Consider the following 18,223-nt stretch of genomic DNA (forward strand, 5'->3'; position numbering starts at 1 on the left):
TTTTGGCAGTTAACGATTTTGATTATGCATTTTTTTTTATGTGATTTGTTTTCGTTCATCTATTGGTGCAAATCTTACCGGGAGTTCGATAAACGATGCTTGGCTTGTACTAATTTCCCGGAAACATCTCTGAAATTGACTCTGCATCCCGCAAAGCTCTCGGCTAGATGTAAAAAGATTTAAAACCTTAACTTCAAATCGTTAAATATTGTATATATATAATGTACACTATTCAATACAGTATCAAGTCACAATGAAAATAAATGTGTTTTTTTAAAAGTACTTTTTACATTTCATCAGAAAGCAGAGGGCACAAACACTTACAGAAAATTGACCTCAACACAGCCATGAATCAATAGACAGTTAAGATCAATGCCAGGCATCAGAAAATATAAATTGGCCGTGAAAGTGGTCTGAAGTTCTCTTTATTAGTGGTGCAGCACTAAATCATTGTAAGCAACCCTGAGCCACCGGTGAATGAGTGGAGGCAAGTGGAGCCCTTGGAATAAACGATCAGTCTTGAAGCCGGGAAGGATCGTGGGAGGAGACCTTGCCGAACGAATGAGCCTATTCAAGGCCCCCGAATAAATGGTGAATACAACTGTAGTTTCGCCGGAATGCGTTTTTATTTTACAGCAGTAGACTCTGTTAACTTTAAGTGTGAGCAAAAATGAGTGAGTCACCATTATGCCGCACTTCTTCTTGAAAAGCCACTCACGGCAGCACTACAATGCCACGTATCCTTCACACATTTTCCAATACACCCTCGGCTGCCGGTCATGCAAAATTTCTCACGTATTGCGTTTTAACCACTCACCACATGCGCACGCTTCTCATAATCTGTGCCCAGGTTGATACTTTTTTTTTAATGAAAGAGCCGTGATTTGAGACACGGATTAAGATCAGACATATAAATTCATAACGAAAACTGTAATAGAAGATGATTATATGCAGTCAGCAGAACCTGCTAGGAAATAAGGGTCAGCTGAGTGCTCAAGGTGGGTTGTATCACGTGATGAATTCAGTAAGATATGCAGTTGCAAGTCCATGGGATGCCTTAAATATAATCATGACAATCACAATAATGCCCTTTGTCTATACCGGAAGGCCTCACTGAGTCTGAAAAACTCTTTCAGGAGGCTCGTTAATGAGTCTTTCGGAATGGGGGAGAAAAGCAGAGCACCTCGAGAAAGCCCACACGTATGAAGGAATAACGAAGTGCTGCACAGATAGATTTAAGAATCAATTTCGTTTATTGACACCACCTGGCAAATTTGGAGCCCCAAGCCTACAACAAACTGGTTATCCCCAGGCAGCCTACGACCCAAGACTTGGCTTCTGAAATCTGACAAGATTCAGAATAATTTTGCTCTGGGTCTCGGCTCTCAGGATATGCAATGTACAATCATGATGTACAAGGCCCTTCCTGTTTCCTATGCAATTAAAGTAGAGGAAGAGCTTGTCAAATTACACAGTTGACGTCGTGCTATTGCATGCACATATTTCCCGCTTAATTCACGTAAACAGGTTATCCGTCAACTGGGTACATAGTTCATGTTTTTGTCGCAGACGCTAGCTGATGTCACGTAACACAAGAGTAAAAAAGAAAATGCTTCACCGAGCTCACCGCCCTGATATTGACACTTCTTGATTTTGCAATCCAAATGGAGTAGAAAGAAAATGTGAAAGCGAACGTGATATAAATAGGCACCACAACTAGCCGTGGAGAAATTATATATTTTTTTTTATCTCCTGCGAAAGAAAATGTGGCTGAAAAAGACGCGAACCAGTGCCCTAATTAACAAACATTTATGTCCCTTCCATCAGATGGCCGTTGCTTTAAAATGTAGTTAAAATGGAAATGAAATATGGTAAATGTGTCGTCCATTATCATTTGGGGGTTCAGAGGTAGGTTTTTTTTTCCCTTTTCAGCAGTGGGATATCTGCATTTACGAAGGTCAAGCATAAATTGTCTGAAATGCTAAACACCGGTAGCACATGTTCCCCAAGCTAATGGGATGGAAAGCCTTTGCTGAGCATGCTTGCCAATGGGCAGGTGTTCTTCGGGTCGACGGTTCATCTGTCATCATGGCCGTTTGGTAATTCTGCAGGGAAACACCAAAGCGAGCCTTGGTTTCATGGATGTTAAAGACCGTCAGCGGGTGTGATTTTACAAGTCAAATCGGAACTTTGAAAAATCACCCGCAAATGTTTGTTCTTATCAATTTAACAACCACCACCTTCAAAATTGAGCTACTTTAGCTCAATTGGCTCTCATACAGTTAAACCCATTTTTTTTGTGGGACGGAGCGGTGGCACGGTAGTTAGCGCATTGTACTCTCAATCTGAGTTAGATTCCTTGCCACGGATAATATCCATGGGGATATCTGCATTGTCCTTCGCCCCCCTGCCCCCAGCCCCCCACTTCTTACCCCTGCCCCTCACTTCTTACCCATGAAAAAGCACTTGTATTCTCACTTACATTTTCCAGGTTTCTGGTAGACTGGAGTAGGTGGCGGCACTCCGGTTCGCACGGTTGGCTATGTACTGTGCAAAAGAAGTTCAACATGCATACCGTACATACGTGACGAGTAGCCACAGCCATAGCAAGATAGTATACTGGATGTGGTGTGCTGTGTGCAAAACATATTTTCGGGGTTGCTGGTAAAATGGTGTAAGCATAAATGTGTCGTTAAACCCGCCACCACCCGACAGCCAATCAGTAGTTTGTCACATAAACAAAACGTGTCAATTAGTTACTACTTCAGAGGGTAAAACCACAACATTTGCAATTCCAGTACGACGTTCCACTGGTGACTACATCCAGCTTTACGTGATCTAAACCAAAAAAACTTTATTATGAATAATATTGGTCACGAAAGCCTACTACGTGTTGAACTGTTGTAGGCACGTGACTAGTAGCCATAGCCAAAGCGAGAGGAAAACTGGATGTGGCGCGCTGGTTGTGGATATAGTGTCTGGGCCGCTCACCGTTGCAAAGTGCTTGTCACAAATGAACCACAGTACCCTGCTGATCTCGTCAAGGAGCATAATCCATCACGCGAACTCCGGTCATTCTCACAGCGGCTTCTGGCAAGCCATTGAACATAGACGGCAGCCGTCTGCTTTTCGTGTTTAATTTGTTGTCATTCCCCCGCAACTCCAATTAGCACGTTTGGCTACATACGGTGCAAAAGAAGTTCAACACACGTACGTGTGTGGTCACAATGACGGACACGGCTCTGCTCTACCCCCTCGCCGCCGCTGCAGGGTACGTGGACGTAGGGCCTCATTCCCGTGGGCGCGCACGACGTGCTGGTGGAGGAGCTAGCCGAGGCCGGCAACTTCCTGGCACTGCGAACCGCCGAGGGCGGGCGGCCGCTGCTTAACGCTGGCTGGGTCATCCAGTGGAGTGGCGTCTACCCGCTGGCCGGAACCACCTTCACGTACCAGCGGCATCAGAACCACGAGAGGCTGAGCGCGCCGGGACCGACGCAAGAGCGCATCTGGATACAGGTGGGTGGAAGCAATTTGTCTCTCTGGCGTACCGTAAAACATGACCACTTCTCCTAAATATAACCTGACATTATCTCCCAACCTGTGTCACCTATTTGGGAACAAAAGATCTCCCGACTATTCTTTTTTCTTTGTCGATGTGTTTTCGTCCCGATCGTTCGCAATCCGTGAAAATCCTCCCACGCCCCTCCCTCCTACTGGCTCGTCTGACTGGCCAAATGGCAAACCGCGCCAGCTCCTGTACCAGGCGAGGAACCCCGGCGTTCGCTTCCAGTACACAGTAAACAGCCCGTGGGCAGTGCGCGGCGGAGGCGCTGCGGGAGCCTCAAATTCGCGTCCAAGCTTCTCCTGGCTCTACGGCTCCTGGACCGAATGCTCAAGCACCTGTGGATCAGGTAATGTGCGACGCAATGCAATCAAATCGGGGAAAGGGTTGCAGCCGTGCACATTTCTTTTTTACGCACTGAAAACTATCTTTTTTTATTTTACCAGGTGAGACCCACTCTTTTTTTTCAGATGCAACCTGGCCACAAATGATAGCTCAACAAAATGACTTATCATGTGGAAATTTAGAGCAGTCAAATACTCTAAATCAGGGGGTCCCCAACCCCCAGGCCGTGGACCGGTACTGGTCCGTGGCCTGTTAGGAACCGGGCCGCACAGCAGGAGGTGAGAGCGGTGAGTCTGTGAGTGGCCCGCCCCCATTATTTTATTATTGACCACTTCCATCCGCGCCTCTTTCCCGCACTGCGCACTTGTCACAGTCACAGTGTTGGTGACCCCACAAGCTGCTAACCCCTAGTAGCCACAATGAGTAAAAAACAAACGTCGCTGGAGAGCTTCTTTGAAAAGGGGAAAAGACCCAATGATGAACCCTCCCCCCGGTCCATGATAAAATTGGCTTCCACGAAACGGGTCCCTGGTGCCAAAAAGGTTGGGGACCGCTACTCTAGATGCATGCTGATTCTAAATGTGGAGGGAAAAACCGGAGGAAGCAAAGAAAAATCCACGCGACCACGGGGATAGAGAACATGCAAACTCCAGACATATAGGCGTCAGGGTCAGGATCGAACCCACGATTTCCTGTATACTAGGCGAGGTAGTTAGCATCCCATAACGCCACTGCTGGCAGAAGGTTATTTTCCACAGGCAGTTATAGAGGAGCCACACTTTAGCCCACCACACATGACCTGCCAATCGGCCGACTTTTGGTGGTGAACCTATTTATACTGCAGGTACCACTTGATACAGTAAATCTAGCTGTGACGGTCCCACCTGATGACTTGTGTTGCCTCCGAAACGTCGTGATTTATTATTTTAATTATTTCTATTATTACTTTTTATTAATTTCAATTTTATTTTTTTACCTATGGGACTTTACCGAAAAAACCTAAGAGTATGAATCCTTGCAGTCACGAAAGCTTCAAATCTAGATAGGTACAAGGATATCGAATTAAAGTAGGATTTTCGGTATTGCAAGTCCAGCGTGTGCTAACCATTGCACCACAACAGCATCTGTTCCAGAAGATCGCGACCAAATCATCCAAATAATTTATCAAACGCTGTTGTTGAGCTAAAACATGATGCATGGGAGGATTTTGTCCTTTTGCGCGTTTATTAATAATAATTATTGCATTTATATAGCGCTTTTCATTGAGGGTCTCAAAGTGCTGTACAGGACACAGCAGCAGCAGCAGACACTCAGCATAAAAATAAATATATGTTAAGTATCATTTACTAAATGAACTAAAAGTTGAACAAGCGGAAGCGTATAAATAGGTTTTAAGACGCAAAAATATCCACCGACTCAGAGATCCCTCTGATATCTCGTAGAAGAGCGTTCCATAGCCTGGGGGCTACAAAAGGGGAGCATTTTGGTCACCCTGAGACTGAAACCTCGACCTGGGAATGCAGATCTTAGGGACCTTGAGGGGACACGTGGGTGCAGCATGTCAATGATGTAGGCTGGGGCAAGATGATTTACTGCTTTGTTAGTTAACAATAGGATTTTAAACTGTATTCTATGTGAAACTGGAAGCCAGTGCAGGGAGGCCAATACGGATGTAATATGATGTGAAGAAGGTGCTGCGAATTGGTTGTTGATTGATGTCTTTATTTAACCCTAGCCAAGGGGGGAAGCCCGTTTACTTTCATAAATTTTTTTAACAATATAGTATTGGTTATTCAGAGTAACATAGCATGCTTTAATAATGGAACCTTTTTAAATGCGCAAAATCTTGTTAAAATTTGAAGGTGGGCTAAGACGCCAGCAAACTGTGTTCTAATCTATCTTGTGAATTACGTCCCCAGCATGTTAACAGCCACTCTTCAGCAACTGCTGATCATTGTTAATCCCTTGGAAAATGACTGGGTAGCAGCAGGGATTGAATTACCTTCAAACATTGCTGATCATGGCAACAGCTGGGATATATTTGCCCCTTTCATTGTTTTAGTTCCAAGAAAAGACCTGTCACAAATTTATGAAGCTTATAGCACCCATCTGTGAGTTGCAGATGTGATTGGGTTTTTTATCCATAAATCTGACCAATTTCTTATCTCTAATCTTCGAGAATAGTGTGTAATTTTGTTTATTGCTGCGAGATTCTTCACAGGTGTCTCTTATTTCTCATTTAAAAAAAACCTGTGGATTAGAATTCCGTTGAATAATGTTGCACAGAAGTGTTTGGACAAATGCAGTTAGCGAGTGCGTGTTAAGACGACCAGTATGTCACATACTGGGGGGGGCGCCGTGGTGGGGGGGGGGAGGCAGCATTGGGCAATCACCGTGTTTGTCTGGCTACGTTTGTCTCTCTGTTGCTGATGCTGGCAAACCACTCCCTGGTACTTACTTTAAACTGAGTAAATCTAGGGGAGGCGCAGACCACTTTCCGATAACAACTGCCACTCTCGTCGCAATTGGCCACGCACTGAACCGTGTTCGAAACGGAATCCTTGCGCTACACACGGACCACTTTGCAACACCCATCACTGCCTGTACACAAACAGGGCTTGGGAACAACAAGATGAATCAGCCAGATCATTTGGTGAAAGGTTTAAGTTTGTTGTTGCTACGTTTGTCTTGTTCGCATGCCATACATATCATAAGCCTTCAAAAGGCACGTCATTAAATAAATTATAACGCTATTTATAACGTGCACAATATTTGACGGACATGAATGACCATGACTCTGGTGGTGTGGTCTCGGAGGAATTCTCCGCTATAACATACATGCAAACATACATACATATAGATTAGCCGATTATTATGTAGATGTAAAGTGGCTGCGGGCCTCATCATTAGGTTCCCAACGGGGGGGGGGGGCTCCAAGTTCTTCTGCATTTGACCTTGATATCATTCAATTATAGATGCAAATTCTCTACGGCTAAAAACATAATTTTGGGGAGGGTGCAAGAGTTGGCCAACTGAGCTACGAATCCGACGGGCTGAGTTCGATTCCCGACAGTGGCAGGTGATATCTGAACATGTTCTGGGCCTTTCTGCCCCCCTCCCCTTTACCAGCTTGCACCGACCGGCGTAGTGAAGTACTTTCAAAACAACCCCCACGATTGAAACGACACGGGGAGGCCTAACATCCAGCAGCGGATGAACAAACGGCCGTGTGTTATCACACAATGCGACCCACATCATTCCGCAAAAACAACCGAACACGTGTGTTTTCCTTGGCAAACCGATAACGCGTCTGGGGTTGCAAACGAGCCCACGGGTAAATAGCAGGCCGCTGGCTGTGTACGCTTGATCAAGCGACGTCGATGACCACCACGGCATGGGGTGGGCCTTCATCTTGCATCAGATTGACGACAAAGGGTCGCAAATTGTCCTTTTCTAATTGTACACGAGGAGGTTCACCCCCCAACTTGCCTTTCCTCACTGCATTGTCACCCCATCAACTTTAAACACCACTTTGATGTCGAATTTTAAGACCCGAGATCCATGAAACTCAAATGCATAATTGATAACCGGCTTCTTCCAGCACATATTTATTTTACCAGGTCAGGCCCACTGAGCTGTATAGCTCTTTTTTTTAGAAACAACCTGGCCACAAATGATAGCTCAACCAAGTGGCTCATCGTCATGTGGAGATTTATAGCAGCCTAATACTCTAAAGGCGTGATGTTGATTATAAATGTGGAGGGAAAACCCGAAGAACCCAGAGAAAAATCCACGTGACCACGGGGAGAGAGAGAAAACACGCAAAATCCAAATATACAGCAGCAGGCGTCAGGGTTGGGGTCGGGATCGAACCCACGACTTCCTGCAAACCAGGCGAGGCAGTTAACATCTCGCCACTGCGGCGCCCTGTATATTTTTAACGGCTTTGGGTGTTCTCATACATGGTGCAGCACCCACGCTGCTTCCTTCTCTCTTTCCTCTCACGTTTCTAATTCGCGCGACACCCTGCGTGGTGGCTTCGCAGCGAGCAGTGGCAGCTCGCCATTTAGGGGTCGGAGAGGCTGGCGTCCCAAAAACACAAAACACAACAAAAGGAAAAACCCTTTAAAAAACTGTACGCTATTCACCTGCTCATTATACTGTACACTTTACACACTCCCACGCTTTCCCCCACCTCCCCCCGCCCGTGGGCATCCGTGGATCACCCTCCCTACTGCCACTGGAGGTAAGGCCATGTCCCATCGCTTAGAGGATAGACCACCATCACTCTTTAGCCGTCTTCTAGCTCACATTACCTTGCCTGTCAAGAGCGTTAGGGGGTTATTGATATATGCTTAGCGAGTACAGGGATAGAGAATTCCAAAAAGACAGGGGCATGGTATTGAGCTAAAAGGGTTTTTTTTCTCTCTTTTTGTTTCTTTGTTGTTTTTTGCCCCGGTGGCTTGCGGGAGAATTCCGCTCCGAATGTTTTTTTTTCCATGGTTCTTAGTCTCTTTGGCCACAAAAAAATCAACGATTTGTCATCCCGCCCCGACACCAAACCAGACAGCAAGCAGACAGGCGATGTATAATGTATTTGCGACTGAAATGGTGGAAAGTTTTCTCGCGTATAATTACAATTTGCAAACAATGTTATTGAAATGTTCATAATAACGTTGCATTTATTTAAGTATTTAACTTGGCATACTGGCTCATAGCAGTTCTTTTTTTACTCGTGTAATTTTTGGCTTTTATAACGGAATGTTCTTTTATTCTTGGCAGGGAAAATGGAATTCTCTACATTTGGTTTTTATATTATTTCTTTGTGAAATAATATAATGCAACATTGTTTCATAATTTCCGTTTTCGTTTATAACAGAAAATAATAATGAACCTTCACTAGATTTTACAAGTCGTTCACAATTAATTCTTGTTTTTAAATGTTATTTTCGAAAGTGATGTTTTCTTTGTTACAATGTCATGGTGACCAGGCCGAGCCCACCATCAACCTGTCCAACAACATTTATTTGTGCGTGTGGCCACCAATTGTATTTAAACTCTTTGAGTGTTCTTTGGGTCTTTCGGTATTACATTAACATTGGCTGCTGACATTTGGGCTACGCCCATTTCAAACCTTTATAAACAGTTTACCTTAAGAAGCTTGTGTTGCGATCGAAACATCGTAGTTTTTTGTTATTTTTTTGTTATTTCCTTTGAACCTATCTACGTGACTTTACCGAAAGACCCAAAGAATATGAATTCCTGCAGTCACGAAAGCTTTAAGTCAAGATTTTTACTCTTTCAGTGGTTTATCAAAACTAGACATCCCATTTTCAGCATTTTCCATCATACACAATAAATTCCAGCATTGGCAGAAATCTCCCAAGCCTCCTGCCCACGGAGCTAACTAGAGGGAATTTGGATGTGTGTGTGCAGCCTTTTCTCAATCCACTGCTGGCCACCCCATGCCAAGTGAGACGTTTTTTGTGTTAATTCAGAACTCAATTTCTTCACAACATCACGCAGAGATTTCATGTATTACCACCACAGTTGTCATATCTGTTGAATAACTAACAAAAATATAAATCCCCTGCCCTATGGTTATTCACCTGCTGGATAAAAGCCCTTCCTACTTCTTGTCGATCATGGGCATGCTTGACCATACTTCACCACGCTTGTCAGTGAGGGCTGGTAAAGAAGGGGCCCACCAGATATAACTCACTACTGATATTAGCCATGGCCATGAATTTAACTCAAGTTGTCTAGTTAATAATGCAGTGCCCTCATCACTGCGCAACTGCTCTCATCCCATTTATCCATATTCTCAGGTCGCCAGTTTCATGTCGCTATGCACTGATCGCTGCGCCACCACTCCAATTTATCCACAGGAATGTTGTTAAGAAGTAAAAAAGAAAGTGTGTCGGAGCTCAGTATGTCTGGGACAAATGGCTTGTGGCTAAGGCTGACCGATTGTCAATACCGTGAAGGCCACGCCCACTGCTCTCTTTCTTGCTCTTCCGCCAACCATTCCACACACAAACTACCCCCACAATGAAACACACGAAAAGGGGGGTCAGTGGCCAGGAGCTGAAACAAACAAATGAACATAATAACAAGCGCAATGCTTATTTATCGATGTCAAATTATCCGCGGGGCTTTGTAACGCCGCCTGCAATGTAGGCTGATGAGCAGTGGCTGCTGGGAAGATTGCGGTTCTCCTCCGGAAAGGCTGCCCTCTTTTTGCTGGTGGCCTCCTCCGCGATGAACTCCCACGAGCAGTGGGGGCTTCTGGCAGTTTGCTTTGATCGTTATTCCGATGCTTAGTATGCCGCAAACATCAGAGGACTGCATTTTAACTAACGCGCCAATTGCATTCGGCCTCAGCTCATGTTTTAGCGAGCGCAGGTTGTGTTTTTGAAGGAGATTGGTTTTTTTTTGGTTTTTGCCAGTAAATGTTGTTGACCTTCAAGTATTGGCTTCGAAGTTTCAATGACTGGTTTCACAAATTGTTCTGAAATTGAGCAAAAAGCGTGGCTTGTGCTTATCCAGTAATCAAAATACAAATGTGTCCTGCTTTCTGGCAAGGAATGTTGGTTGTTTCTTTAATGACATTTTTAAAAGGTTAACTGTAATATGTGTTTTTTTCTCCCTATAAAAAAATATTGTATTTTGGTGCAAAATTTCAATTCGGTAATTTGTAAAAGACATTTGTTGAAATGGGAATACATCAAACTCGTAGAAAAATACACTCCACTCAAATAAGTGATGATAGTTATCGTAATTATGTGTAGCCCTTTGTGAATATAATAATGACAAACTTGTTTATATAGTAGGCAAACTGAATCTCACAACGCAACACAAATCGTAACGCACACACACACAGTCGCATGTAGATTAAGGAATTTTCAGCAGATTAATGAGTGTTTATACACGCAAGAGGAAACTAGAGCGCCTGGAGAAAATCCACGAGTGCTAGGGAGAAACACTCTACCCATACAGATGGGATATGATATCAGTTCCGCACTCTGCTGTACCATGGTGTGGCACCTCAACGCCCACAGGAATGGGGTTTCCCAACATTTGTGTGTTCCACAAACCTTTGCCTCCACAGTGCTGGATTGCAGGCACACACCACAACCATCGCCCATATAGATCTACTGCAGGATGAAGGCCTCCGCATGCTGTTATAGGTCATAGGAGTTGTTTGACCCGTTCATTACCACGCTGGTATAGATATCGTTTTCAGTGGTGTTAGTCGTGGCTTTAAATCAAAATTCAGGTCACTGGGTTCATGGTGCAGTGCACCAGCCACTGCAATGCCACTTCACCACCAAAAGAAAGCCAATCAAATAAATAATGTATACTAAATAAAATATTTACGTCGTAAAGTATTTATGGAGAAATGTGCTGAGTGAATGTATCACCGTGACGCCACCGGCTAGAGTTGTGGGTCAAAAATGAACGCAATGTGTTATCAGAATTAGGTAACTGTCAGAATTTGTTTAACCAGAGCAGAAAGGTTTTTTTTAAGTGACATTTTCAATCATCGCAATTTTTACTCTGGATGGGGGGATGGCAAAGAGGCGTTGTAAACCAGAGCAGGCCATTCATTTAAAGGAGCCGTGCTCCCTTGCGTTGTCATTAGATGCCATTGTTCCACTTCTATCAAGTGACCGAAGCAGTAAGCTCTCTTAATGGGCAGTCAATAATTGCACTTGTGCGTAAACACTGTGCCTTCACAAGCTACAGCAAAATACGTGGCCATTCACAATGCTCGCAAAAACGTGGCCAAAATGCATTCGTAATAATTTAATCGTTTTTTTTATATAATTAATATAGAATTGAGGCGTATTTTGAAATGTTAAGAAGTTGCACTCGCATGATATGAGGGCTTGATTTGAACGCCAATCTGTGCACGTGCGAATCGTATGCCAGGCTGAGTATTGCCGTTAAGGGAAATTACATTATATTCTTGGTTATTTCGGTAAAGTCACGTAGAAGGGAAACAATAAAATAATAAAAAATATAAAACAATACAATTCTCACGACGTTTCGACTGCAACACAAGCAATCATCATCAGGTGTGAAATCCACAGCAAGAAGATTTGCAAAAGCGCAGGTTCATCCGTAGCTTCGAAAACATGATCGTGAATTTCGATTTAAAGCTTTCGTGACTGCAGGGATTCATATTATTGGTTCTTTCGGTAAAGTCATGTCGAAGGGAAATAATGAAATGATAAGATAATACAATAAGAACCAAGAACATGATCGTGAATGTTCACGAGCACTCTGGAAACAAGTTGCAGGCCTCAGATGTAGGGTTGCCACCTGTGAGGAACAAAAGCAAGCCATAAAAATGGGAAATAGAATATCTCAGAACATCAGCAGAAGGGAGAAGTGCATGTCCGTACGTCGCATTGTGTTTTAGTCCCAGACAGTTGTGGAACAACGGGGGCTTATTCACTCATCAGCACCGCACTTAAGGACCTTCATCAGGGGTGAACACACAACCCAGCTGCCCTCTGAGCCAATTCTTACAGGGCAGCTGCTGCTGCTGCTTAAGGGAATGATGATTCCTCATGATCAACCACACATGTAGAACCACTCTGAGTAGCCTAGTACAGGCGTTTAAGTATGTGTAAAACATTTTGACCACCCTTTTACAAGAAATACAATGGTGTCTGTTTTAATCCATCCTGTAGGTAAAAACAAACCACACGAGTTACATTCACAATATACGCAGACGCTCTTGAAAAACATTAATACATTTATTTATGCATAAATGTAATTTAATCTCCTAGCACACGAACCTTTCGGTAAGCTCCGCAAGCTGCCTGTGTTGCATTTGCATCGCACGAAGCACAGCCGATGTCGTTCCCAGTAAGCAGAAGCTGCGTTCACGACATCGGCGCAGGGAAAATTTGACGCCGCCTGCGGAGTGCGGACGACGCGCACGTTGGCAAAATGACGTCTTCTCGAAGCACTCGGACAAAGCCCGAGTGTGACGGTTTTCACCAGCCTTGTTACGAGTGGCTCACATTGTGCGCCGCTGAAAAAAAACAACACGAGTAAGAAGAGGAGGAAGAGGAAGAATTCCTGTCAAATCTGCTGAGGTTTATTTTTTCTTCTTCTCCCCGCTGAGCAACTACCATGGGAGGAATAAACCCCAAGTGCTCAGCCCAACGATGACTGCCGTCCTGTCCTCTTGTCATGTTCAAAAGCGTGGACAGGTGACCTTGTAGCCTCGTGGACAGCACACGTGTGCCACTGAGGCTATATATATATATATATCTATTTGTTTTTAAATAACTGTTGCTGAGCAGATCAGAGGCCCAAAGGCCCACGATGCTGAGCGGGCAGCCAAAAAACAGCACTGTTCAATCTGTACAAGGTGATTTCATTACTTTCTTGAATTCAGAATGGTTATAAGGACTTGGTAAAAAACGAGATTGTGGGTGGGAATTCCAAAGTGGAGCAAGTGTGATGGAAGAAGCCCCAAAGAGAGAAGTGTTCTGCCCCTGCAGTGTGGTGGTTGATTGCGGTGAATCGATCCTGGCGTGTTCCGGCGTGACCTCCACAGCAGTGTGGATGAGACAAAGAGAGTAAGTCTGCCTGGTAGTCCTCAGTATGGGTCGGAGGAATCAATGAGAGAGAGTGAATTACTCTACCTGACATGAATAAGAGTACCACATCCTCCAGGTTATAGCATGCTCCGGAAAGTAAGACGCATTCCAAATGTGTGCCTATTGTCAATAAAGTTATACAGATATTGTCACACACAGCAGCTGGATCATAAGAGGCAGCCAAACTTTTATTTGAAAACACACGGGGGGGGGGAAGTGCATCTTATAGTTAGTCCAGAGATTATGGCACTGAAAAAAACTGTAATACATTTTAATATAGACTGTATATTTATATTAGTAACATGCTTAACCCCACTTACAATTGTAAACCCAGGAAATTAATCTTCTAAAATCCTTTTCGCAGCATTTTGCATTGCTTTCATAATCGCACAGCGACCTGGATGTATTGTTGCATCGCGAGACCCAGAGAGACGGTGGCGGCTTGCGGAAAGGAAGCCTTCATGCAGTCGTAGGTACATCGTGGCTAATGATGATAATGATATTTTAATTTATAGCATAATCTATTTTAGTTTAGGACGCAAATTAATTCATCTGAAACATTTAAAAAAACATTCCTGGAATAAAGTGCACTCATTAGAGAGGCATGGTGTAATTGGAAATTAATCATTGTACATGGGCCAACGTCATAACCAAAAGTGCAGGAGTTAATAGATAACCCTACATGATTATAGCTACCCGTGTTTGCCTTGAATGCAGTTTAATGATTTTTCACCTGTTTAAATGAAGAACTTTGATTGCTTGATTGATGGAACCATTATGCGCCTCTTTAACCTCTATCCTTTCATTGCCCTCCCCCCGTTTCACTTTCCTCGTGTGGCATGGTGGTGAGCGCACTGCGCTATAAATCCAGTGACATCAGAATCAAGGCCTGGGATATTTTCAATGACGAGTGAAAATTCAACCAGATTCCGGACCACCTCTTTAAGCAGCCTGCACTGACCAGTGCGGTCAAGTATGGTCAGGTAACGACCCCCCTTGACCTATAAAAGCATAGCAAGGCATTCATCCAGCAGTGGAGTGACAAAGTATTGTAGATAATCATAATTGAATTCAGAATTGCACCGATAAACACATTCACGTTTTCTTCTGCCAACATTGCCTGACTGAAGAACACAAGCTCGTGGCTCTTGACATGTTATGTGCATTCTGTTTTTTTTACTTTAAAACATTTTTGAACGTCAGTTGCTAATCCCGAGCCCGCGAGTCTATAATGCAAAGCAGCCAGCAACCAAAACTAATAAAAGAACATCTCACCAGAGTCAACTGCCCCGGCATATCAAGACACGTACAAGAGAACACACGTGATGCCCACAGCTAGACCAGAGAGCAGTCTCAACTCCAGTCCTCGCGGACAACCACTTGTTATACCGGGTGCTTCAAAAAAATGCTAACATTTACACGGGATCCATACTCTTTGGTTCTTTCGGTAAAGTCACGTAGGTATAAAATAAATTAAATCACGACGTTTCGATCGCAACACAAGCGGCCGTCATCAGGTGGAACAGATACAGCGGGAGAACTGCTGACGTAGGAGAAAGAGCTGCTGCAACAAGAGTTCATATCGGATTTTGGTGGGCTCAACCTAATGGTGGGCTCGACCCAACTTACATGGGACTATCGTTTTTAATGGAAAAAGAACGGACAATACACTGTAATCGAATAACAAATGTATGTTAAATCTTGATTTGAAGTTTTCGTGACTGCAGGAATCCATACTCTTTGGTTCTTTCGGTAAAGTCACGTAGGTAGGAAAAATGTATAATAAATCACGACGTTTCGATCGCAACACAAGCAATCGTCATCAGGTGGAAAGATACAGCAGTAGAACTGCTGAACAAGAAAGGGCTGCTGCAACAAGAGGTTATATATACTGTATAGGTTTGAGGTGGGTGTCACCCAAGGGAAAGTAGGCGGGGTCAGAGATGGAAAGGAGTCCCGTCGCGTGTCTGTGTCAGAGGACCGGGCATAGCGCCACCTCGCCGGCAACACACGCTGCGGCGTTGAGAGGCCAGAGTATCAACGCAAGAGAACCATCGTAACGGTGGCCGTGCCAGTGAGACATGCAGCCTATTCTACAGTTACATCGAGGCAAAAGGGAGCAGCGGTGGCTATGTTAATAGCTTCAAAAAGTCAAAGAGTCTCCACTTGTTCGCCATCGTTGTCAACACGCGCCTGGAATCTTCTCCAGGTGGTCTCCAGAGCCCGGAGGCACATTTCTCGTGGTATTGTTGCAAATTCTTAGAAGTGTTAAAAAAAAATGTTAAGCACCCCGTATACGTATACATGTATGTGCAAAGTAAGGCAATGGACAACTGCACACACCTGATGCTTTGCAATCGCACACATCCGTAAGCGTGGTGGTAGGCTCTCGTCTTGAGCTCTTGCAACCAGACAAACGACATCTGCGCGGGGCACAACAAACTTCAGTATGCCGACAGCAGGATGTGGTGGTAATCTTCCCCGAGCAGAATCAAAGTCAGCGGTGTAGCCATCGAGTGCGTAGACGATGCGACTGCATCAGGGGATCACGGGCCATTTGCAAGTGCCAGGCAATGAAGAGGGAGGGAATTTGACAGGGGACCACATTTCATTCCATATGCCAGGGCACATGACAACTATGCTACACCACCGATCAAAGACGAGACACGTTGCTACTACTGCACATTCGATGAGCATGGTTGGCTACTTAGGCTGCAAAAGAAGTTCAACATACGTGCGTAGGTTTTCACGATTGTGCTGTAGAGCTGTCCAGTGTGGGTTTTTTCTGGGTTGTGCCCTCGTGTTCAGCATGATGCCCGACGTTTCTCTCCACATGCCGGGGGCTTCTTGAGGAACTGAAGCTATTTCCTAAAGAGAAACTGAATTCACTGACCTATACAAGACACATGTTTGACGAGACACTTTGCCCTTGATGACCTACGCCTTGTATTTGGACTCGTGCGTATGTGCGTGCGCCTGTTTGTGTGTGTGTGTGCAAACACGTAGTGGGGAGTGGTCGTGTAGCGGTTAGCACGCTGCGCTAAGAAACCGGCGACACGGGTTCGATACCCGCTCACGACCAACACCAGTGACGATTATCTGAACCGGTCCTGGGCCTCCCCTAGGTTGACTCAGGCTCAAATGAGTACCTGGTGCGGTGTGTAAACATCGCCGCTGGGGAGACAAAGGCCCCCACTTGTGCCGTGTCGGGCCTTCATAGGTAACTTACTCGCTAACGCCACTTGCCCCAGCGGTCTGTTGAGGCTATACGGGTCTTTGTCTTTGTAGGTGTGCAGTACAGGGAGCCGCACTGCACGGAGGCGTCGCTGGGAATTGTCGAGAAAAGGTTCTGTGACCCCGCCACGTTGCCCAATGACACGCGGAAGGAATGCAACACGCAGGACTGCCCGGCACGGTGAGGCTCTGCGTGGCATTGAATCATTTTTTCGTGCCTTTGCCAAATATTACAAGCGCGCGTGCTCGCTTAGCATCAATCATAGTGTTTGCGTCAATCCATTTATCAGGAGGTACCGAAATTTTTAAATTGACGATTAATGCTCATTTGTTTTTTTAATGTAATTTTTCAATTTATACAACTGAGTGCTGTGCTTTGTTCGACGTAAAGCAATCAATTCGGTTGACCAAATTGGTTTTACAATTAGGAGCTACTTCACACAAAAAATTTGTACTGGATTCGTGCTTCTTTGTTATTTATTTTTTATTTACTTCTCTCATTTGTGGAAAAATATCTAAAGTACTAAAGTAAAGCTTTTAGACCATGCAATGGGTGGGGGGGGGGAGACCAGAATGAATACGCGGTAATTTTATTGTTTTATTTTATTTTATTATAGAATACCCCATTGGCCAATGAAGGCTGCAAATAACACGTATTGGCCCTAATTACCGACATATACCTTCGTAAAGTCACGTAGAAGGGAAGTAATAAATGAATAAAAATAAAACATAATAAAATAATTCTCACGACGTTTCGGCCACAACGCAAGCAGCCGTCCTCAGGTGAAGAATGAAACACCACCAAGCTTGGAGTGTATATTTACGTATATTTACGCTCCAAGCTTTGTGGTGTTTCATTCTTCACATGAGGACGGCTGCTTGCGTTGTGGCCGAAACGTCGTGAGAATTATTTTATTATGTTTTATTTTTATTATTTTATTACTTCCCTTCTACGTGACTTTACCGAAAGAACCAAGAAGATGAATCCCTGCAGTCACGAAAGCTTTAAACCTTCGTAATAATGGTTCAGGGGGGGAAATCTACAACATTCTCTGGTTAGCCTTTGTTTCCATCACAAAACTGACACGTTTCATCGTGTCAAAAAAGTTTAAAAGAGCACATCTTACAGACAATCAGCGGCTGACCTCTGCAACTTTTTAATTTGCATCGTGGGCGTTTTTTTCCCCTCCACGAGGAGCACAGTTGGTGGACGGGAGAGTGGCAGGAGTGTTCGACCAGCTGCGGGGAGCTGGGCGTCAGCAAGCGGAGCGTGCGGTGTGAGCGTGGCGGCAGAGCAGCTGGGCCCCACGAGCCCAGCCTCCCAGACTCCCACTGCTACCAAAGGCCCAAGCCGAAGACGCGCACTCCGTGCAACCGAGGGATGCCCTGCCCTGCCCGCTGGCTCGTCGGCGACTGGTCCCAGGTGCTGGAAATATTGCAGCGATTTAACAAAAAAAAT

The 18,223-nt window shown here is 44.7% G+C and overlaps 1 protein-coding gene across 1 annotated transcript in view; it reads left to right on the plus strand.

Moving 5' to 3' along the window:
• The window catches only part of LOC133346657 (A disintegrin and metalloproteinase with thrombospondin motifs 7-like), an 89,963-nt gene that overhangs the window by 46,334 nt on the left and 25,406 nt on the right, over positions 1 to 18,223 (plus strand). The window contains 5 exon segments of the mRNA XM_061558397.1: positions 3,271 to 3,284; positions 3,286 to 3,516; positions 3,752 to 3,911; positions 16,819 to 16,945; positions 17,968 to 18,187. Coding sequence (XP_061414381.1) covers positions 3,271 to 3,284; positions 3,286 to 3,516; positions 3,752 to 3,911; positions 16,819 to 16,945; positions 17,968 to 18,187 — 752 coding nt within the window.

This window comes from Lethenteron reissneri, chromosome 24, assembly GCF_015708825.2.
Source record: "Lethenteron reissneri isolate LAM-NWPU_2019-01 chromosome 24, ASM1570882v1, whole genome shotgun sequence".
NCBI lineage: Eukaryota > Metazoa > Chordata > Hyperoartia > Petromyzontiformes > Petromyzontidae > Lethenteron > Lethenteron reissneri.